This window comes from Cherax quadricarinatus, chromosome 61 (assembly GCF_038502225.1).
Source record: "Cherax quadricarinatus isolate ZL_2023a chromosome 61, ASM3850222v1, whole genome shotgun sequence".
Lineage (NCBI taxonomy): Eukaryota > Metazoa > Arthropoda > Malacostraca > Decapoda > Parastacidae > Cherax > Cherax quadricarinatus.
This window is the reverse complement of record NC_091352.1, coordinates 3,612,707-3,637,077: the sequence shown is the minus strand read 5'-3', so window position 1 is coordinate 3,637,077 and position 24,371 is coordinate 3,612,707. Positions and strand designations below refer to the sequence as shown.

Below are 24,371 nucleotides of genomic sequence, written 5' to 3'. Positions count from 1 at the left end.
GTGTGTGTGTGTGTGTGTGTGTGTGTGTGTGTGTGTGTGTGTGTGTGTGTGTGAGAGAGAGAGAGAGAGAGAGAGAGAGAAACTTTCCCCAGCAGCGTGAGGACGGATAACACCTACCAACTCAATCTTATTTTACAACATATTTTTTGAAGAGCTACTTAACGTCAGTTTCTTAACGCTTCCTATTTGTCCTCAAATGTTGTTTTCTTTATTTTAAATTAGGATAAGTTAATTTAAAAATCAAGCTGGGTTATATAAGGGTAAGGTAGGTTGCTCTGGGTTAGATTAATTTAGGTTGGGTTATGTAAACCTGTAAAAAAAAACACGTGTAACCACAAAAAAAGGTACAATACCGTGACTGGAACAATACATAAATAACCCGCACATAGGAGAAACTTTTGACGACGTTTCGGTCTGACTTGGACCAGTAATCGTAAGTTTCATTCTCCTATGTGCGGGGTATATGTGAAGTGTAATTACAAATGAGTACACAAACCGGCTGCAACGTTTGGCAACGAGATGGTCGATGGAACGTTGAAGGTTGAATTAAATGATGACTTGATAAAGATCTACACAAGGCGAAACGTTGCTGTAATAAGTTTTTTCTGCAAGCTGTCTTTTTTTTTTACTTGCAAATTGTGGCAGTGAGTGCAATGAGGTGGCAGGTAACACTGGGAGGTTGCAAGTATTGACTGCATTAACATTGGTGAATATGAGTATAAATAGGATCTACCTCGAGTATACCGCAGTATATATACGCTGAGATATACATTTCTGTATTTATTCAGTTGAGATAGATCTCTCGTGAATATAAACAGATATAGATCTTTCAGTGTATATGTAGTAATATAGACCTCCTAGCCTGTATCCAGAGATGTAGACCTTTTGATGTACACGCAATGAGATATACAGCTATCAAGTGAATATTCACTTGGTAAATACATAGCCCGGTGTATATACAGTGAGAGATGTGATGAATGGTTTGAAAAACCGACAAGTTGAAGATACACGCCTCGCAGATTTTATACATAGATAAGCACTTCTCAGTTTGTACAGATGGTGTGAAAACGATAAATATCCGTAACTGCCTGAGTGTCAACGATGTAATTATCCAATCAGTGGCATCATCAGTTCACCATTACCTCAATTACCACTACTTCCGGAACTATATTATTATTATTATTATTATTATTATTATTATTATTATTATTATTATTATTATTATTATTATTATTATTATTATTATTATTATTATTATGGGGGAACGGAGATACTACAGCATGTTACATCACCACCATCCTGTATTACGCTCATTACCAAAACCTCCACCACCACTACTTCAAGTCTCCACCACTGTTATCACATTGATAAATTAGACACATGTGCAACTCTTGGGTATCTTTATTGAGGAAACGTTTCGCCACACAGTGGCTTCATCAGTCCATACAAAGGAGAATCTTGAAGAACAGGAGGAGAATGAGGTAATCAGTCCCTCAACCTTGAGTCGATGTGGTCAGTCCATCAATCTTGAATCTATTCAAGATTGATGGACTGACCACATCGACTCAAGGTTGAGGGACTGATTACCTCATTCTCCTCCTGTTCTTCAAGATTCTCCTTTGTATGGACTGATGAAGCCACTGTGTGGCGAAACGTTTCCTCAATAAAGATACCCAAGAGTTGCACATGTGTCTAATTTATCAACATGTCGGTTCTCTGAACCATTCATCTACAAACTGTTATCACATGTCTACAATCACCTGCTACCTGCCACTACCACGCTTTTCGCCATCACCACCAACTAATAGCTTTTATAACTACCCTGTGTACAGGAGACACGATACCGTCGGGGGCGGTGCGAGTGTACAAGATCCGCTGGGTGATCCTCTTTCTTTTCGTGTTATACTCCATGTCGAACGCCTTCCAGTGGATCCAGTACTCCATCATCAACAACATCATCGTGCGCTACTATGGAGTGAAGCCTACTATGGTGGACTGGCTCTCCATGATCTACATGGTCACATACATCCCTCTCATCTTCCCAGCATCGTGGTACCTGGAGAAGAAGGTCAGTGCGCTAAGTTATTCAAATGCAGAATTTTCAAATTATGAATACATATAATATCTGTAGAGGCCATGGTATGCACAACATTGATTATCATTAATGGTGTGCAGATAACACAGATGCACCATTAAAACGTTTATTATTTAAACATTTCGTTCGCTGGAAGCCTTGTCGATCTGGTAAGTCGATACAGTCCTAGTGAGCGAAAATTTTCCTTTAAGAACATAAGAAAGAAGGAACATTGCAGCAGGCCTACTGGCCCGTGCGTGGCAGGTCCAAGTCTCCTACCGACTTAAGCCAATGCACCTAACCCAGTCAGGTCAGGTCACATTGACTTAAGGGAGGAACACGGCAACCGACCTGGTAGCACAAGTTATCAGGTCCAACTCGCACCCACCCACATCCACTCATGTATTTATCCAACCTATTTTTAAAACTACACAACGTTTTAGCCTCTATAACTGTGCTCGGGAGTTTGTTCCACTCATCCACAACTCTATTACCAAAGCAGTGCTTTCCTATATCCTTCCTGAATCTGAATTTTTCCAACTTAAAACCATTGCTGCGAGTCCTGTCTAGACTAGATATTTTCAGCACACTATTTACATCCCCTTTATTTATTCCTGTCTTCCATTTATACACCTCAATCATATCCCCCCTAATTCTACGTCTTTCTAGAGAGTGCAGATTCAGGGCCCTTAGTCTATCCTGACATAGGGAAGGTTTCTGATACATGGGATCAACTTTGTCATCCTCCTTTGTACATTTTCCAGAGCATTTATATCCATTCTGTAATACGGTGACCAAAACTGTGCAGCATAATCTAAATGAGGCTTAACCAAGGATATATATCCTAGGGTGGCATGTGTGATCTGCCCAAAATGCATTTTATAACTATTGACATTTTCATGCGTGATAAACCTGTATATAATGTAATACTTCGTATCGTGGTCAAGGAAAGACACGCTGCATATTGTAGATTGTATCACGTGAACTATACCCGTGTGAGTTATTCACTGCCAGGCTTGGTGGAGGCTCGTACCTCCGACCTTGAATCATGGCCCGGCCTCTGATCACTCAGATTTTTGGTAATACGTTGTAGAACAGGTTTTGAACATCAAAATGGTTTTGTTTAGAACAGGTTTTCTTTAGGACATTGTTTAGCTCTTTGTAAAGTTCTTTATTGAGCGAAACATGACTTGATTGAGCTCTTCACAGAGCGAAGCGTTGACCAATAAAACTTGCGCAGTGTTTTTACTATAGGCTGTACGACATTTGGATTGAATTATCATCATGGGAAAGTGCTAAAGCAACATCTAAGGAATTGAAAGGGTAAGGGCAATCAAATTTGATCGGATGAATGAGAACGTAGCTCGAATTTCTTGAATCAAGATTTTTCTTTTCCAGTGCCAAGGCGCCTCCTTGAAGTGGTCTACAAGGACGGTTGGTTAGATTCACCCACAAATATATTATGGGTTAAACTATACGAGGCTTCATGACTCACGAAATTGTAATAATACGGCTTCAAACCACGGAACGGGTGGGATTTGAACCCGTGGCTAGCGAGTCGTTAAACTCCAGACCAGCTAGCCCAGTGGCTTACGCATTGGAGTTTTACGACTCATTCGCCATGGGTTCAAATTCCACCCGTTCCGTGGTTTATACGAGGCTTCAGTGCCTCCCAAATCTTTATTTTGGCATCACATGGTAATGGTCCAGAACCGACTGAAACCTCTCATATTTCCCATCTATCGCTTGTGAGTTGTGGCAGAGGCTCGGCATGTGTATTCAGCAGTATTAGGCACCTCCCTCCCGTGTGCTACTGCCCTATTATATGTGATAGTTACATTGTGGGAACATCCGCAGTGTACTAATATCCGATTATATATGATAGTTACATTGTGGGAACATCCGCAGTGTACTACTACCCGATTATATATGATAGTTACATTGTGGGAACATCTGCAGTGTACAACTACCCGATTATATATGATAGTTACATTGTGGGAACATCCGCAGTGTACTAATACCCGATTATATATAATAGTTACATTGTGGGAACATCCGCAGTGTACAACTACCCGATTATATATGATAGTTACATTGTGGGAACATCCGCAGTGTACTACTACCCGATTATATATGATAGTTACATTGTGGGAACATCCGCAGTGTACTACTACCCGATTATATATGATAGTTACATTGTGGGAACATCCGCAGTGTACTACTACCCGATTATATATGATAGTTACATTGTGGGAACATCCGCAGTGTACTAATACCCGATTATATATGATAGTTACATTGTGGGAACATCCGCAGTGTACAACTACCCGATTATATATGATAGTTACATTGTGGGAACATCCGCAGTGTACTACTACCCGATTATATATGATAGTTACATTGTGGGAACATCCGCAGTGTACTACTACCCGATTATATATGATAGTTACATTGTGGGAACATCCGCAGTGTACTACTACCCGATTATATATGATAGTTACATTGTGGGAACATCCGCAGTGTACAACTACCCGATTATATATGATAGTTACATTGTGGGAACATCCGCAGTGTACTACTACCCGATTATATATGATAGTTACATTGTGGGAACATCCGCAGTGTACTACTACCCGATTATATATGATAGTTACATTGTGGGAACATCCGCAGTGTACTACTACCCGATTATATATGATAGTTACATTGTGGGAACATCCGCAGTGTACTAATACCCGATTATATATGATAGTTACATTGTGGGAACATCCGCAGTGTACAACTACCCGATTATATATGATAGTTACATTGTGGGAACATCCGCAGTATACTACTACCCGATTATATATGATAGTTACATTGTGGGAACATCCGCAGTATACTACTACCCGATTATATATGATAGTTACATTGTGGGAACATCCGCAGTGTACTACTACCCGATTATATATGATAGTTACATTGTGGGAACATCCGCAGTATACTACTACCCGATTATATATGATAGTTACATTGTGGGAACATCCGCAGTGTACTACTACCCGATTATATATGATAGTTACATTGTGGGAACATCCGCGGTATACTACTACCCGATTATATATGATAGTTACATTGTGGGAACATCCGCAGTGTACTACTACCCGATTATATATGATAGTTACATTGTGGGAACATCCGCAGTGTACTACTACCCGATTATATATGATAGTTACATTGTGGGAACATCCGCAGTATACTACTACCCGATTATATATGATAGTTACATTGTGGGAACATCCGCAGTGTACTACTACCCGATTATATATGATAGTTACATTGTGGGAACATCCGCAGTATACTACTACCCGATTATATATGATAGTTACATTGTGGGAACATCCGCAGTGTACTACTACCCGATTATATATGATAGTTACATTGTGGGAACATCCGCAGTGTACAACTACCCGATTATATATGATAGTTACATTGTGGGAACATCCGCAGTATACTACTACCCGATTATATATGATAGTTACATTGTGGGAACATCCGCAGTATACTACTACCCGATTATATATGATAGTTACATTGTGGGAACATCCGCAGTATACTACTACCCGATTATATATGATAGTTACATTGTGGGAACATCCGCAGTATACTACTACCCGATTATATATGATAGTTACATTGTGGGAACATCCGCAGTATACTACTACCCGATTATATATGATAGTTACATTGTGGGAACATCCGCAGTGTACAACTACCCGATTATATATGATAGTTACATTGTGGGAACATCCGCAGTGTACTACTACCCGATTATATATGATAGTTACATTGTGGGAACATCCGCAGTGTACAACTACCCGATTATATATGATAGTTACATTGTGGGAACATCCGCAGTGTACAACTACCCGATTATATATGATAGTTACATTGTGGGAACATCCGCAGTGTACTACTACCCGATTATATATGATAGTTACATTGTGGGAACATCCGCAGTGTACAACTACCCGATTATATATGATAGTTACATTGTGGGAACATCCGCAGTGTACAACTACCCGATTATATATGATAGTTACATTGTGGGAACATCCGCAGTGTACTACTACCCGATTATATATGATAGTTACATTGTGGGAACATCCGCAGTGTACAACTACCCGATTATATATGATAGTTACATTGTGGGAACATCCGCAGTGTACTACTACCCGATTATATATGATAGTTACATTGTGGGAACATCCGCAGTATACTACTACCCGATTATATATGATAGTTACATTGTGGGAACATCCGCAGTGTACTACTACCCGATTATATATGATAGTTACATTGTGGGAACATCCGCAGTGTACAACTACCCGATTATATATGATAGTTACATTGTGGGAACATCCGCAGTATACTACTACCCGATTATATATGATAGTTACATTGTGGGAACATCCGCAGTGTACTAATACCCGATTATATATGATAGTTACATTGTGGGAACATCCGCAGTGTACTAATACCCGATTATATATGATAGTTTCATGGTGTGCACACCCGCAATGTGTAAATACACTGCACTGTATAAATCATAATGTGGGGAGGAAAACTACCTGTTTTTCTCTGCTGCCATACTCCATCACACAGAATGGGTCTGATAGGTCAAATCTGTCAGCCTAAGCTATGAGACTTCAGTAGGTCATAAAGATAAATGGTATAAAATACTGACACGATGGAAAAATTGACACATGTTTCGCCCACACAGTGGGCTTTATCAAGTCACCAACTCTTTGTGACTTGATAAACTTCACCGTGTGGGCGAAGCGTAGTCAATCAAGGATCGCATTATACTGCGTCTGTGTCTGTTTCTGCTTCCAGGGCCATGAGGACATCTCCAAGCATTACACCATGGGTTCAGTAGCTACAGCACCTTTAAACTATTTCCCACCAACAGGAATGGATTCTCTCTACGTGGAAATTACCCTCTCTCAGGATGGCTTATCCCCACATCCAGGGTAGCGGCAGACTACGATATCCTAATTAGAATTATAACGATCATATAATGAACTGCAGTACAGTTGGGTTTATCAGGGGATTGTGTCAACAATAAGACTGATGTCAGGGGGAGGCTACAGTATGTAAATTTTATTTAGGACAAACTACAAATGTTTTTACGAACATTTTTTTTTTTTAATTTTTGATAATGGTTTTGAGAACACATAGATGTTATGGGCGTACATATGTAGTACCAAATATGACTCATTTTTATGTGCATTATTATGACTCATTATTATGCTGCATAAAACATGTAGCATATAACAGGTAACAGCATATAATGCACTTGTAGTATGTAACATACTTGCAGCATGTAACATACTTGCAGCATGTAGCTTGATTGATAGCGCACTCCGTTCATGCACTGAGGTCCGTGGTTCGATCTCTGGTACGGGTAGAAACATTAGGACACGTTTCCTTAACACACCTGATGTCCATGTTCACCTATCAGAAAAATAGGTACCTAGGTGCTAGTAGACTGCTGTGGGTCGCATCCTGGGGACAAAATTGACCTAATTTTCCCGAAATGCTCTACATAACAAGGGGCTTTCTACATAGTAGTATGTCATTAATGTCAGCTAGGCCTGCTTACCTTGTACATGTACTTGTAGTAACAAAGATTATTATTGTTATTATTATTATTATTATTATTATTATTATTATTATTATTATTATTATTATTTTATTATTATACTTACTACATGTTACATATTTGTAACGCCTGTAGCATGTATTCTCGAGGTAGTATTCCTATGAGTGAGTGATGTAAGGAAGGGGAAGACACAAGGTATTGAAAAGAGATATTGAAAAGTAGAGCAGAGTGGCAACTGAACGCCTAAAGATGCACTGGCGATAGTCGGCAGTGGTTGGTGGGGAGGGGGAAGAGTTGGGGAAGGTGGGTGGGGAGTGGGTGGTGTCTTGGACGGATGGGTGGGGAGGAGTGGGTCTGTTGTGGTGGGTCAGGAGGGGAGTTGAAGGACTGCAGGAGGGGATGAGAGCACAGGGAGGTGTGGGCAGGATGGGAGTTGGAGAGGGTTGGGGCTGGGCGAGAGAAGAAAGGGTAAAGAGAGAAGGAAAGGGAAGGGAAGGGCCGAAGTGTATGGTCGGAAGAGTTAGAAGGAAGGGGGCGAAAGGACATAGCAGGGAGAATGGAGGGAGGGAAGGGAAGAACGGAAGGAGGGAAGAAGGGTGGGAGTGGAGAGGAGGGAGGGGATCTAATAATCATAATAATAATATTTTTATTCGCATTAAAATCACTTCAGTGATTTTTAATAACAGTAATATTAATCCATACCACGGGCGGGGATAGAACCCGAACCCGCTATCAGTGTCATAAAAATCATCATGTCTCACGAAATCGTGAGTGAGTCATGATGACGGCTTTGAGGGGACTTGAGCTAGAGTTAGTCATGACCACGCTGGCGGGAGATTCGTCTGTAAAAACTTGCATTTGTGGTCACAGTGATGCCTATGCTAACCTTCGTATAGTGTATAAATATACCTAGTTGAATGAATCTTATTGTAGCCATCTGGCAAAGTGGCTGACACATCGGTCTAGATTTTTATGACTGAGATCGCGGGTTCTATCCCCACCCGTGGTATGGTTTGTTTGTAATCGTTTCATTACGAGTTCGTGAGTAATAATTATAATTATTATTATAATTAATAATAATAATAACAATATGAGAAGGTCTTAATATGCAGAGGCTTCCAGGCACATTGTAGTGCCACACACACGCCATCGTCAATATTTTCTGTGAAAAAATTAACAATCTCAGACTTAAAACATGCGCAAAATATTATATACATTATCAGAGTATTTAGACTTAAAATTAGGAACACCATTCCTCTTGATTTTCTTCATTTCAAGTGCCTTTTTGCTCTTCTAATAATGTTTTACGTGTGTTATTGTTTTTGTTGTTTCCAAAAAATAAACCAGGGTGACGTTGACTGATTTTTTTTTATCTAAACGTTGATAAGACGATTGCCATGGGTTCGAATACGATTGCCATGGATTTAAACATGATTGCTATGGGTTCGAATACGATTACCATGGGTTCGAGGCCCGTACTTTTTTTGAATTGTTGATAATTATGCATTACAGTAAACACTGCAAGAGATAGTCTTACCGCCTTCCTGTGAAGTTCAGATGTTATGCATATATCTTTAAAGGTTCTTTCAAGTGTAAAACACACTGGGTGGGTCGGACGGTGCTCAGTATATACAAAGTATGTACTGTTAGTAAAGGAGGTGAGGAAAGTTGAGCAGCGTAGTGTTAATGTCCCAGATACGGACGGAGCGGTTGTGAGAGGCTTACCCAGGGACAAGTGTGATGTGAACCCCACACTTCCAAGTCTTCTTTGTATTACTTTATTTATTTATTTATTTATTTATTTATTTATAATTTGAGCACACTTACAGAGGTACAAAAAAAAAAAATACAGATAAGAGCAGCATGCCAAAGCCACTTATACTATGCATAGCATTACGGGCTGGCTTAAAATTAACTTAAGATTAACTAAGCAATGATGAAATCAGTGAAAAACATTAATGTAAACTGATTACTATAAAGCACAAGTGAGTATTACAAAGACAGGTCATATGGTTGCATGCATTGTTGTAAATTCAGTAGAATGGAGTATTCTGTTAGGTAGTGAATTTAAAAAATAATAAAGTTAGATTGGGTTTTAGGTTTAACATTTATGTGATATAATTGTGAGAAACATTTAAGATATACAATTTATAAGGTTCAGTTATTCAGTATTTATTTGGTTTTGGGTGAGTAAGTGATCTTTGAGAAGAGACTTGAATTTATAAACAGGTAGTGTTTCTTTTATATTAACAGGTAATGAATTCCAGATTTTAGGGCCTTTTATGTGCATTGAGTTTTTGCATAGCGTGAGATGGACACGAGGAATATCAAAGAGTGATCTGTGCCTTGTGTTATGGTCATGTGTTCTGTTGAGGTTGGCAAGGAGATGTTTGAGGGGAGGGTTAATATCAGAGTTGAGTGTTCTATGTATGTAATAGGTGCAGTAATAAGTATGGATGTTTTGTATGGTGAGTAGGTTGAGTGTATTGAATATTGGTGGAGTGTGCTGCCTGTAGTGAGAATTTGTTATCATTCTAACTGCAGCCTTTTGTTGGGTAATTAGTGGTCTGAGATGGTTACTTGTTGTTGAGCCCCATGCACAAATTCCATAGGTGAGATAGGGGTAAATAAGAGAGTGATATAGGGCCAGGAGGGCTGACTGTGGAGCATAGTACCGTATCTTCGATAGTATGCCTACAGTCTTGGAAATTTTCTTAGAAATTTGTTGTATATGTGTATGAAATTTGAGTCTATTATCAAGGTGGATTCCTAAGAATTTTCCCTCTGTTAGCTTTGTGATAGGTGATCCGTTTATCATTATGTTAAGAGGGACATCTGTAGCTCTGTTACCAAACTGAATGAAGTAGGTTTTGTCAATGTTTAGTGTAAGTTTGTTAGTACTCATCCAGGTAGATATTTTCTGTAATTCGGTATTTACAGTATTGGCTAGCGTGACTGGGCTCGGGTGGGAGAAGACGTATGTTGTGTCATCAGCAAATAGTGTGGGTTTGAGTAATTGAGAAGCATTTGGTAGGTCATTTATGTATAGGAGAAAGAGAAGAGGGCCAAGGACACTTCCCTGTGGGACACCAACTGTAATTGGTTGTGCAGAAGAGTTTGCCCCATTTGCGTACACATATTGGCTTCTGTTGCTGAGGTATGACTTGAGGTAGTTGAGGGAGTGCCCTCTTATACCATAGTGTGATAATTTTACGTGGAGCAAGTCATGGTCAACTGTATCAAAAGCTTTACGTAAGTCAATGAAGATCCCCAGTGGGACTTCTTTTTTCTCTATTGCAGTGTATATATGTTCTAGCATGTGTATAATAGCATCATTAGTATTTTTATTAGGCCTGAATCCAAATTGGCAGGGGTTGAGTATGTTTTGGGAGATAAGGTAGGAGTAGATTCGTTTATGAATTAATTTTTCGAAGATTTTTGAGAGAGGGTGTAAGTTGGATATTGGCCTATAGTTATTCAACTCTGTTTGGTCTCCTCCTTTGTGGATCGGGGTGACCCTTGCTATTTTGAGTACTGTAGGGAAGGTGGAGGATTCAATGGATTTGTTAAAGAGTGTTGCAATGATTGGTGATAGCACTTGTGACACTTTTTTGTATATAAAGGGTGGTAAGGTATTTAAATCTCCTGCCTTGTTTTTTAGTGCGTTGATAATAAGGGAGACTTCGTATGGGTTAGTCGGAGCTAGGAACAGTGTGTTCGGGTAGTTGCCGGTGAGGTAGTCATTTGGTGGGGTATCTGAGCTTGGGATTTTATTGGCAAGGTTTTGTCCTATAGTGGAGAAGAAATCATTGAGTCTGTTTGCTGTTTCTGTTGGTGGGAGTTGGGGTTCATCTGATTTTGCTAATTTTATTTCGCTATTTCGTGATATCTTTTTTGTTCCCAGAATTTCTGATAGGGTTTTCCAGGTCTTTTTTATATCACCTCGTAAGTTGGATAATCTGTTCTCATAATACAATTTTTTTGCCCTTCTTATCAGGCTGGTTAGGATTGACGAGTAACGTTTTGTTTGGTCTCTGGTTATGTGACCCATTCTGTACTGTTTTTCATATTGGTGTTTTGTATTTATGGATTTGAGAATGCTGGGTGTTAGCCAGGGACTGTTCAGTCTCTTAGCTGTCATCTGCTTAGTTTTTTTAGGGCAGTGCTTGTTATAGAGGTATTGAGTCTTTTTTAGAAAATTATTAATACATTCGTCAATATCTGTATTGATTTCTAGCTCAGTGTGCCAATCAATGTTTGCTAATGCTGTTGTGAAGTTATTAATGGCTGCCTCATTGTGAAGTCTGAAGGTGACTTTAGTAGTGTCTTGGGGTAATTTACCAAGAGTTGTTATGAGGAAAGTAGGGTAGTGGTCTGTGGTATTATCTGTAATTATGCCTGATTTTAAAGGGGATATGGTGTTGGTCCAGATGTGGTCAAGTAGGGAAACACTAGTCTCTGTAACTCTTGTAGGTTTTGTTACTGTTGGTAGCAACATACAGTTACTCATTGTGTTTGTGAATTCAGTAACGTGTGGGTCCTGGTCTTGCAGGAGATTTATATTGAAGTCACCTGAGAGTAGTAAGTGATCTTTGTTCATGCGTGCATCAGTTATCATACTTCCTAGGTTTTGACTAAATTGGCTAATGTTTGACTGTGGAACTCTGTAGATGTTTATCAATGTGAGAGGTTTTTGTAGGTATTTGGATTTGAATTTGGCTATTATATATTCCCCATGTTCATCTCTTGTGCAAGTATTAGTGATACATTCTAGTTGGTCTGAGTAGTATATGGCTGTGCCACCCCCTTGTTGGTCTGGCCTACAGTTGTGTATGGCTGTGTAACCAGGAATGGTATAGACATCTGTAGTATCAGGCTTTAGCCAGGTTTCAAATATGAAGCCAAAAAGAAGTTGGAAAGCAAGTTTTTATTTGGGCAACGTTTCGCTCTATGTAGAGCCTTATTATGACGCGATGTGACAGTTGTGCTTCCCACTCTATGACACTGACATCTCTCGGTGTAGATAAACTGAGACGCACGTATGAGATTGCACTCCGAGAGGGTTCTCGATATGTTCAGTATATATATACACACCTCAGTGTATATACGCTGAATAATACACACCACACGTATATGCACAGAGCTATATACCTTTCGGTGTATATTTAAACCCAACTGACCAGTATAAATAACGGAGTCCCCCAGGGTGAAAAGCAAGTACCCTACTGCTCATAAATAACAAAAAAGGCGCAATACCGTGACTGGAACGATACACAAATAACCCGCACATAAAAGAGAGAAGCTTTCGGTCCGACTTGGACCGACTTGCGGGTTATTTGTGTACCCTACTGCTCCTGGGATATGTGAGAGGTCTTTCAACGAAGAACGCTCTCATTGGTCTTAATATGCTCAGGTAAACCTATCTAAAACCTTACACAGATGAGCATTCTTCCAGATGGATCATGAAAACTGGAACCGACCTCGGAATGAATCAGGTACACGAACTGTCAGATATAGTAAAACAATGTCAGCACTGCCCTGCCCCATAAGAAATTACTTTCCAAATCATTGTTCCTCACTTTCTCGCGAAGAACCTTGTTAGATCACAGTCGAAGCTTCGTTTTGAAGCTAAGCGTGACGCCTTAGTCACCGCATTCTCTTCCATAAATGATGCATTGATGTCGGTGGTCACCACTGGTGCAGTTGGTAGTGCCGTTGTTGTCATACACATTGATGTCGGTGGTCACCACTGGTGCAGTTGGTAGTGCCGTTGTTGTCATACACATTGATGTCGGTGGTCACCACTGGTGCAGTTGGTAGTACCGTTGTTGTCATACACATTAATGTCGGTGGTCACCACTGGTGCAGTTGGTAGTGCCGTTGTCATACACATTAATGTCGGTGGTCACCACTGGTGCAGTTGGTAGTGTCGTTGTTGTCATACACATTAATGTCGGTGGTCACCACTGGTGCAGTTGGTAGTGCCGTTGTTGTCATACACATTGATGTCGGTGGTCACCACTGGTGCAGTTGGTAGTGCCGTTGTCATACACATTAATGTCGGTGGTCACCACTGGTGCAGTTGGTAGTGCCGTTGTCATACACATTAATGTCGGTGGTCACCACTGGTGCAGTTGGTAGTGCCGTTGTTGTCATACACATTAATGTCGGTAGTCACCACTGGTGCAGTTGGTAGTGCCGTTGTCATACACATTAATGTCGGTGGTCACCACTGGTGCAGTTGGTAGTGCCGTTGTTGTCATACACATTGATGTCGGTGGTCACCACTGGTGCAGTTGGTAGTGCCGTTGTTGTCATACACATTGATGTCGGTGGTCACCACTGGTGCAGTTGGTAGTGCCGTTGTTGTCATACACATTGATGTCGGTGGTCACCACTGGTGCAGTTGGTAGTGCCGTTGTCATACACATTAATGTCGGTGGTCACCACTGGTGCAGTTGGTAGTGCCGTTGTCATACACATTAATGTCGGTGGTCACCACTGGTGCAGTTGGTAGTGCCGTTGTTGTCATACACATTAATGCCGGTAGTCACCACTGGTGCAGTTGGTAGTGTCGTTGTTGTCATACACATTAATGTCGGTAGTCACCACTGGTGCAGTTGGTAGTGTCGTTGTTGTCATACACATTAATGCCGGTAGTCACCACTGGTGCAGTTGGTAGTGTCGTTGTTGTCATACACATTAATGTCGGTAGTCACCACTGGTGCAGTTGGTAGTGCCGTTGTTGTCATACACATTAATGTCGGTAGTCACCACTGGTGCAGTTGGTAGTATCGTTGTTGTCATACACATTAATGTCGGTAGTCACCACTGGTGCAGTTGGTAGTGCCGTTGTTGTCATACACATTAATGTCGGTAGTCACCACTGGTGCAGTTGGTAGTATCGTTGTTGTCATACACATTAATGTCGGTAGTCACCACTGGTGCAGTTGGTAGTGCCGTTGTTGTCATACACATTAATGTCGGTAGTCACCACTGGTGCAGTTGGTAGTGCCGTTGTTGTCATACACATTAATGTCGGTAGTCACCACTGGTGCAGTTGGTAGTGCCGTTGTTGTCATACACATTAATGTCGGTGGTCACCACTGGTGCAGTTGGTAGTGCCGTTGTTGTCATACACATTAATGTCGGTGGTCACCACTGGTGCAGTTGGTAGTGCCGTTGTTGTCATACACATTAATGTCGGTGGTCACCACTGGTGCAGTTGGTAGTGCCGTTGTTGTCATACACATTAATGTCGGTGGTCACCACTGGTGCAGTTGGTAGTGCCGTTGTTGTCATACACATTAATGTCGGTGGTCACCACTGGTGCAGTTGGTAGTGCCGTTGTTGTCATACACATTAATGTCGGTGGTCACCACTGGTGCAGTTGGTAGTGCCGTTGTTGTCATACACATTAATGTCGGTGGTCACCACTGGTGCAGTTGGTAGTGCCGTTGTTGTCATACACATTAATGTCGGTGGTCACCACTGGTGCAGTTGGTAGTGTCGTTGTTGTCATACACATTAATGTCGGTGGTCACCACTGGTGCAGTTGGTAGTGTCGTTGTTGTCATACACATTAATGTCGGTAGTCACCACTGGTGCAGTTGGTAGTGCCGTTGTTGTCATACAGAGCGATGACAACTGGGTTTCTTTCCTTCAAAACAAACGAACAAAGTTTTAATTAGTTAAATGTACACACGTGCAACTACTGTGACAACGTTTCGCTCTCCAGGAGCTTTGTCAAGCTGTAACGGCTTGACAAAATAAAATCTCACATTAGTTGCAGACGTGTCCTTTTACCTAACGTATTGTCGGTAATTCTACCAACACCAAAACCTGTAAACCCCACATTGTAACCCTTATAGAGAATAAACTTGAATTGAATTGAGCATTATTACAAACTTTTAATTCTATAAGATACAGTACATAGGTTTACCAAATTGCATGTCATTTAATAGTAGCCATGGAAAGCCCCAGGTTATGCTGAATATTTAATATATATATATATATATATATATATATATATATATATATATATATATATATATATATATATATATATATATATATATATATATATATATATATGTATATATATATCGTGCCGAATATGTAAAACTGGTCAATTAGCAAGAACTCATTTAAAATTAAGTCCTTTCTAAAATTTTCTCTTATACGTTTAGAGATATATTTTTTTTCATTAATGTTGATGTAAAAATTTATAATTTTGCACCAAAAGGAATTTAAAAAACTTACCTAACCTTATTATAACAAGCGCAATTTATTTTAGCCTAACCCAACTAAATATATTTTAGATTTATATACAATAATTTAATACTAAACAAACACAGTGAAATTTATTTTTTTCGTTTGGTTGAGAATGATTTTGGCGAAATTATTGCATACACAAATTTTCACTTGTCTTAAATGGCAAGATGAGCGTTGCTATTTAAGCCAAGATCGCAAGTTCTGCCTATTCGGGGTTGTAAGAGAAGTAAATGCGAGGGTCTTGGCAAGAGGCGTGGAGTTAAAAGATAAAGAATCACACACAAAGTGGGAGTTGTCACAGCTGCTCTTTGCTGATGACACTGTGCTCTTGGGAGATTCTGAAGAGAAGTTGCAGAGATTGGTGGATGAATTTGGTAGGGTGTGCAAAAGAAGAAAATTAAAGGTGAATACAGGAAAGAGTAAGGTTATGAGGATAACAAAAAGATTAGGTGATGAAAGATTGAATATCAGATTGGAGGGAGAGAGTATGGAGGAGGTGAACGTATTCAGATATTTGGGAGTGGACGTGTCAGCGGATGGGTCTATGAAAGATGAGGTGAATCATAGAATTGATGAGGGAAAAAGAGTGAGTGGTGCACTTAGGAGTCTGTGGAGACAAAGAACTTTGTCCTTGGAGGCAAAGAGGGGAATGTATGAGAGTATAGTTTTACCAACGCTCTTATATGGGTGTGAAGCGTGGGTGATGAATGTTGCAGCAAGGAGAAGGCTGGAGGCAGTGGAGATGTCATGTCTGAGGGCAATGTGTGGTGTGAATATAATGCAGAGAATTCGTAGTTTGGAAGTTAGGAGGAGGTGCGGGATTACCAAAACTGTTGTCCAGAGGGCTGAGGAAGGGTTGTTGAGGTGGTTCGGACATGTAGAGAGAATGGAGCGAAACAGAATGACTTCAAGAGTGTATCAGTCTGTAGTGGAAGGAAGGCGGGGTAGGGGTCGGCCTAGGAAGGGTTGGAGGGAGGGGGTAAAGGAGGTTTTGTGTGCGAGGGGCTTGGACTTCCAGCAGGCATGCTTGAGCGTGTTTGATAGGAGTGAATGGAGACAAATGGTTTTTAATACTTGACGTGCTGTTGGAGTGTGAGCAAAGTAACATTTATGAAGGGATTCAGGGAAACCGGCAGGCCGGACTTGAGTCCTGGAGATGGGAAGTACAGTGCCTGCACTCTGAAGGAGGGGTGTTAATGTTGCAGTTTAAAAACTGTAGTGTAAAGCACCCTTCTGGCAAGACAGTGATGGAGTGAATGATGGTGAAAGTTTTTCTTTTTCGGGCCACCCTGCCTTGGTGGGAATCGGCCGGTGTGATAAAAAATATATATATATATATATATATATATATATATATATATATATATATATATATATATATATATATATATATATATATATATATATATATATATATATACATACAAAGGCATTAATTCCAATGATGATAAACATACACACACGAGACTGGATTAAAAGTATAGCAAGGTACATAACGATAAGAAAAATTAAATGAGTTAAAAATTACATGTGTTCTCAGATACAATTTTTTTTATTACATTGGGTAACATGTAATATATGAGATATATATAAGAAATTGGGTCCATATATTTGAAACACTGTATTTACAAAGAGACTTAGTAAATGATTTGACTTCAGTACTGAGGGACACGGTGCCTGCTGTAGCCTAAGTTTTAATTAAACTGCGTCAAGTTGTTCCAGTCCATCAGCTCGTCTCTCTAAGTTATTCTTTGGTCCTTTTATTTTCATAGAATTTTTGTAGATGTTCAGTCGAACACGAGGTATATCAAATAGGTATTTGTTTTTGATGTGGTGCCTTTGTGCTCTGTTATAATTCTTTAGGAATTGACCGAGTTCAATATGAGCGTTACAGATTAATGTTTTGAAAATGTGGATTGAACAGTAGTATGAAGGAATTACATTTATATTTATGGTCACACTAAGTATCCACGTGTCTGAAGTTGATAACTTAATTATAAATGATTCCCTATCATCCATAATTATTCTTAACTCCATGAGTGTCAAATGTGACGTCCTCGTATAGAAGGCAAATATAAGTATGGTAGAATTGTTAATAGTAATCAGAGAACACCTTTTATGGATTCTTCCTCGCACTGGCCTTCAAATGCACGATAGAACTGATAAATTGGCAAAGGTGTACTAGTATGCTTTCAAGGGAGGAGTATATTATAATCTAGGGCTCTCCACTAGTAGTTTCAGGTCAGCAATTTGAAAAGAACTTCAAGTGACCTTCATTATCGTTCCAGTCACGGTATTGTGCCTTTTTTTTTTGTTATTCATTAACTCGAGATAGAGTGACACCACTCAGTTTATTTATCATCATTCTGTTATGCAGGAAGAGCCACATGGCCATGGCGCATACAATAAAATCAGCAGATTCTTAAATGTCTCCAGTGCCTCTCTTGGGCTGGGTTACAGGTACGTACTTTCTCGGAGTTTACACCACCAGTCGATGTAGACCTTACCAAGTGTAAACTTTGTCAGTGGAACTATAATCACACATTGCGTCATTACATGGAGTAATGCACCAGTCCAGGGACTAGTCAGGGACCAGTCCAGGGACCAGTCAGAGACCAGTCCAGGGACCAGTCAGAGACCAGTCCGGGGACGAGTCAGGGACTGAGCCCCAATATTTTGTTAGTTAATTACAGTGGTGCATATTCAAGAAAAACAAATGAACTTGAATTACATAATAAGATGTGTATTGTTGGTGAATAGGATGCAGAGGTGCTTGGAGGCTTGCATTATTATAACAATCAGTGTAAACATTAAACATATAAGGATCATACAGCACTTCGAAGGATGATATGCGAAAATAGGAATGTTCGAAGGACAGGAGTGAGGAGGGTAGGGGTTACTGATTTTTAGTTTGTTTATTATGCACCCCATACCCATCCTGTGGGCGGTAGTCAGAGGATTACAGAGAGCACTTAAGGGGTCCAGGGACTGGGCCCCAGGGGTTACTGGAGGTGGGAGGCAGTGCAATACTAAACTTGAAATCAGAATTGGGACAATAGGTTAATTTCCTTTAAAAAAAGCCAAAATCTGTATCAAAGGTGGGACTTTCAGCGAGGTCATTAACAACTGGGAGCCTGGAGGTGTTACAGCACTGGCCAAACAAGTAGCAGGAAGGTATGGTGGATAGTACTGTAGATCCTTGTTTAGCGGGGGATGGGAAGAGAGGGTGGGGTGTGTGTGTCTTGCATGGGTGTGACAATAGTTGGAGAGGAGTGGGGAGTGGGGAAAGAGGGAAAGCTGTTGGACGTGCATGGGGCATTAAAATGAGAGAATAACGCAGAGATTGGTGGATGAATTTGGTAGGGTGTGCAAAAGAAGAAAATTAAAGGTGAATACAGGAAAGAGTAAGGTTATGAGGATAACAAAAAGATTAGGTGATGAAAGATTGAATATCAGATTGGAGGGAGAGAGTATGGAGGAGGTGAATGTATTCAGATATTTGGGAGTGGACGTGTCAGCGGATGGGTCTATGAAAGATGAGGTGAATCATAGAATTGATGAGGGGAAAAGAGTGAGTGGTGCACTTAGGAGTCTGTGGAGACAAAGAACTTTGTCCTTGGAGGCAAAGAGGGGAATGTATGAGAGTATAGTTTTACCAACGCTCTTATATGGGTGTGAGGCATGGGTGATGAATGTTGCAGCGAGGAGAGGGCTGGAGGCAGTGGAGATGTCATGTCTGAGGGCAATGTGTGGTGTGAATATAATGCAGAGAATTCGTAGTTTGGAAGTTAGGAGGAGGTGCGGGATTACCAAAACTGTTGTCCAGAGGGCTGAGGAAGGGTTCTTGAGGTGGTTCGGACATGTAGAGAGAATGGAGCGAAACAGAATGACTTCAAGAGTGTATCAGTCTGTAGTGGAAGGAAGGCGGGGTAGGGGTCGGCCTAGGAAAGGTTGGAGAGAGGGGGTAAAGGAGGTTTTGTGTGCGAGGGGCTTGGACTTCCAGCAGGCATGCGTGAGCGTGTTTGATAGGAGTGAATGGAGACAAATGGTTTTTAATACTTGACGTGCTGTTGGAGTGTGAGCAAAGTAACATTTATGAAGGGGTCCAGGGAAACCGGCAGGCCGGACTTGAGTCCTGGAGTTGGGAAGTACAGTGCCTGCACTCTGAAGGAGGGGTGTTAATGTTGCAGTTTAAAAACTGTAGTGTAAAGCACCCTTCTGGCAAGACAGTGATGGAGTGAATGATGGTGAAAGTTTTTCTTTTTCGGGCCACCCTGCCTTGGTGGGAATCGGCCAGTTTGATAATAAATAAATAAATAACGAATGTGTGGTGAGGAGAATAAGGAAGGTGGGCAGCAAGAACAGATACACAACAATAGAACATTTAAAAACAAATATTAGCTGCAAGTGAACTCTCAGAAGTAAACTGTGTTAAGGACGCCGCCCCCACAACCAGACCAAGGACGCCAACCTACTCAGTGACCCATCCCCCCTCAGTGCACACATTTTTGAAATATGCACACCACATTGTACGGAGTCTTTAATCCAACAATTAAATACTTTTAGCGGTTCTTGCTGTATTATGCCTGCAGATTTAGCGTTGTCTCGTGATTATAATTCAAGCAGGTCTGCAATTTTCTTAAACATTAACATTCTTGACAGTGATTAGACTTCTAACAGGACTAGTAAGTAAATAAGTTTGTATAGGCACAGGTACACTATAGGTACAATTATCATACATAGTGTAAGTTACCCAGGATAACCCGAAAAGGTAAAGGGAGTTTCTTAAACATTTGTATTGCATTTTTTCTTCGGATTACTAGCTACAACAGTGAAATAACACAAGTATTTGTTATTACTGCAGTGAGGGCAAAGTAACTTGCCCGTATGTCGCCAGTAATCGATTCGAGCACTGAAACTAGTATTTGAGCCGGACAGTCTCACTGGTAGGCTAGACGTCGCTTCCTGCAGGGAGCCATGCAACTTGGGTCGTCCTACCCAACCTGGGGGGGGGAAGACATGGGAAGCTGCGCTTACTACGTGGGTAACGTTGGTTCTACACTACACGAGTGCTAGAGTACTCGTAGTGCCAGACCATACTAGGAGTCAGCGACCTCTATATTGTGATTCGTGATATACGTACTCGGTGGGGGCTTAGATGAAACCATAGGAAACTACGACAGGGATAAGAGGGAGGCTCTCTCTTGAGAGCGGTGACCACAAAGGTCTGAGGGAGTCTTCAGCTGTGATGCGCTGCCAGCGAGTCCAGGAAAAATCAGATGTACCCGATATGCTGAACAAGCAAAACAACAGAAAAAGAACTTATGTGTCTGGAAAGATTATATTAGAAGTAAGAGAGAAGAAGAGTTCAACTTAAAGTGACAGCCACTAAGACAAGGAGCAGCAAAAATCATTCCACAGCAACTTATGATGGCCGTGAAGGACCAGGTTGAGTTAAAAAAAAAAAAGATGTGTCGCGCAAGTATGCGAGGAAGTGGCAGAGGAAGCTAAACCCAAAGAACAATGGGACATATAATGGTAGTTCAGGCAGAAGTAAACTACCGTATGAAACTGCATATATGAAGACCAATGGGAATGGCTAAAATATTCCTTGATTTTGAAGTTAGGGGTAGACCTACTGAAGAAACTACTACCGAAGGTATATTCATATCACTGTGGAGACATATACCAGGAAGCTGAACTACACTAAGTGCAGCACCCAGTATTCAGAAAGGAAATACAAAAGTCTTCATCAGCAGGCATGTATCATTGACACGCACACCTTGTAACGTGATGGAGAGGATCCCGAGGAAATCGATGTTACATCACCAGTGTGTCATCCCAGATGAACAATACGGGTAGAGAATAGTCCTCACAGATCAACAACTCGGGTTCAGGATAGGGAAGAACACCCTTCACTAATCTAATCGAGTTCTGTAATTGGATGGTAAAAATAAGTCAGGAAAGGGAAGGGTGAACAAACAGCACACTCTTGGACCGTCAATATTCCCTCCGCATTGTGACACACATGGAACTTTACTATTAAATTAAAAAAAAAAAAAGACAGGTTGGGATATCCCGAAAGATACTCCACTGGATAAAGGAATACCCGACTCATAAGAAACGTAGATAGCGAGGTGTTAGGTTAAGGAGAAATTGCAGGTGGAGTCTCCAAGTATCAGTTCTGAGTTTCTGTTCTGTTCTTGATATTCATCAACAACCTGCCAGGATTGATCAGTTATAAATCCTGTTCTGTTCTTGATATGTTTACGATTGATGCGAATCTCATAGGAAAAAATATAAATGAAATAGGCACTAGAGAAGGAAGGAGCGGATGTATATTTGATGAATTTCAGCGTGAATATGACAAGCTCCTTGGGTCTGACCAGTAAGCCAGTAGTCACTCTGCCACAGGTCAACACTGACCACAGCCTGACCAGTACGCCAGTAGTCACTGCTACAGGTTAACAGTGACCACAGCCTGACCCGTAAGCCAGTAGTCACTGCTACAGGTCAACACTGACCACAGCCTGACCCGTAAGCCAGTAGTCACTCGGCTACAGGTCAACACTGACCACAGCCTGACCCGTAAGCCAGTAGTCACTCGGCTACAGGTCAACACTCGACCACAGCCTGACCCGTAAGCCAGTGGTCACTGCCGCGGGTCGTCATAGTCAATAGATGCTATATTTGCTTGTGTCTTAGAAAACGTAAGTGTCTGAACACTGCACGCCATCTATTGCTTGTTTCCACTTCCCAGCCATAAGGTGGAGGTCGGGTGAGGGGAAGGTGGAGGTCGGGTGAGTGGAAGGTGGAGGTCGGTGAGGGGAAGGTGGAGGTCGGGTGAGGGGAAGGAAAAGGTCGGGTGAGTGGAAAGTGGAGGTCGGGTGAAGGGAAAGTGGAGGTCGGGTGAGTGGAAGGGGAAGGTGGAGGTCGGGTGAGAGGAAGGAGGAGGTCGAGTGGAAGGTGGAGGTCGGGTGAGGGGAAGGTGGAGGTCGGGTGAGGGGGAAAGTGGAGGTCGAGTGAGGGAAAGGTGGAAGTCGGATGAGTGGAAGGTGGAGGTCGGTTGAAGGAAAGGTGGAGGTCGGATGAGGGAAGGTGGAGGTCGGGTGAGTGGAAGGTGGAGGTCGGGTGAGGGGAAAGTGGTGGCCGGGTGAGGGGAAAGTGGAGGTTGGGTGAGGGGAAGGTAGAGGTCGGGTGAGGGGAAAGTGGAGGTTGGGTGAGGGGAAGGTGGAGGTCGGATGAGGGGAAAGTGGAGGTTGGGTGAGGGGAAAGTGGAGGTTGGGTGAGGGGAAGGTGGAGGTCGGGTAAGGGGAAAGTGGAGGTTGGGCGAGGGGGAAGGTGGAGGTCGGGTGAGGGGAAAGTGGAGGTTGGGTGAGGGGAAGGTGGAGGTCGGGTGAAAGGAAAGTGGAGGTTGGGTGAGGGGAAGGTGGAGGTCGGGTGAGGGGAAAGTGGAGGTTGGGTGAGGGGAAGGTGGAGGTCGGGTGAGGGGAAAGTGGAGGCTGGGTGAGGGGAAAGTGGAGGTTGGGTGAGGGGTAAGTTGGAGGTGGGGTATGGGGAAAGTGGAGGTTGGGTGAGGGGAAGGAGGTCGGGTGAGGGGAAAGTGGAGGTTGGGTGAGGGGAAGGTGGAGGTCGGGTGAGGGGAAAGTGGAGGTTGGGTGAGGGGAAGGTGGAGGTCAGGTATGGGGAAAGTGGAGGTTGGGTAAGGGGAAGGTGGAGGTCGGGTGAGGGGAAAGTGGAGGTTGGGTGAGGGGAAGTGGAGGTCGGGTGAGGGGAAGGTAGAGGTCGGGTGAGGGGAAAGTGGAGGCCGGGTGAGGGGAAAGTGGAGGTTGGGTGAGGGGAAAGTGGAGGTTGGGTGAGGGGTAAGGTGGAGGTGGGGTATGGGGAAAGTGGAGGTTGGGTGAGGGGAAGGAGGTCGGGTGAGGGGAAAGTGGAGGTTGCATGAGGGGAAGGTGGAGGTCGGGTGAGGGGAAAGTGGAGGTTGGGTGAGGGGAAGGTGGAGGTCGGGTATGGGGAAAGTGGAGGTTGGGTGAGGGGAAGGTGGAGGTCGGGTGAGGGGAAAGTGGAGGTTGGGTGAGGGGAAAGTAGAGGTCGGGTGAGGGGAAAGTAGAGGTCGGGTGAGGGGAAAGTGGAGGCCGGGTGAGGGGAAAGTGGAGGTTGGGTGAGGGGAAGGTAGAGGTCGGGTGAGGGGAAAGTGGAGGTTGGGTGAGGGGAAAGTGGAGGTCGGGTGAGGGGAAGGTAGAGGTTGGGTGAGGGGAAAGTGGAGGCCGGGTGAGGTGAAAGTGGAGGTTGGGTGAGGGGAAGGTAAAGGTCGGGTGAGGGGAAAGTGGAGGTTGGGTGAGGGGAAGGTAGAGGTCGGGTGAGGGGAAAGTGGAGGTT

General features: G+C 42.3%; 2 protein-coding genes across 4 annotated transcripts in view; one reads left to right on the top strand and one right to left on the bottom strand.

The window, feature by feature from the left end:
• Positions 1-24,371, bottom strand: part of LOC128699444 (matrix metalloproteinase-25) — a 516,333-nt gene that overhangs the window by 326,973 nt on the left and 164,989 nt on the right. The window lies entirely within an intron of this gene.
• HisT (Histamine transporter) overlaps positions 1-24,371 on the top strand; it is a 77,990-nt gene that overhangs the window by 28,178 nt on the left and 25,441 nt on the right. For all 3 annotated transcript variants that reach the window (XM_053792196.2, XM_053792198.2, XM_053792197.2), the window contains exon 2: positions 1,833-2,068. In XM_053792196.2, coding sequence (XP_053648171.1) covers positions 1,833-2,068 — 236 coding nt within the window. The remainder of the gene's footprint in view (positions 1-1,832; positions 2,069-24,371) is intronic.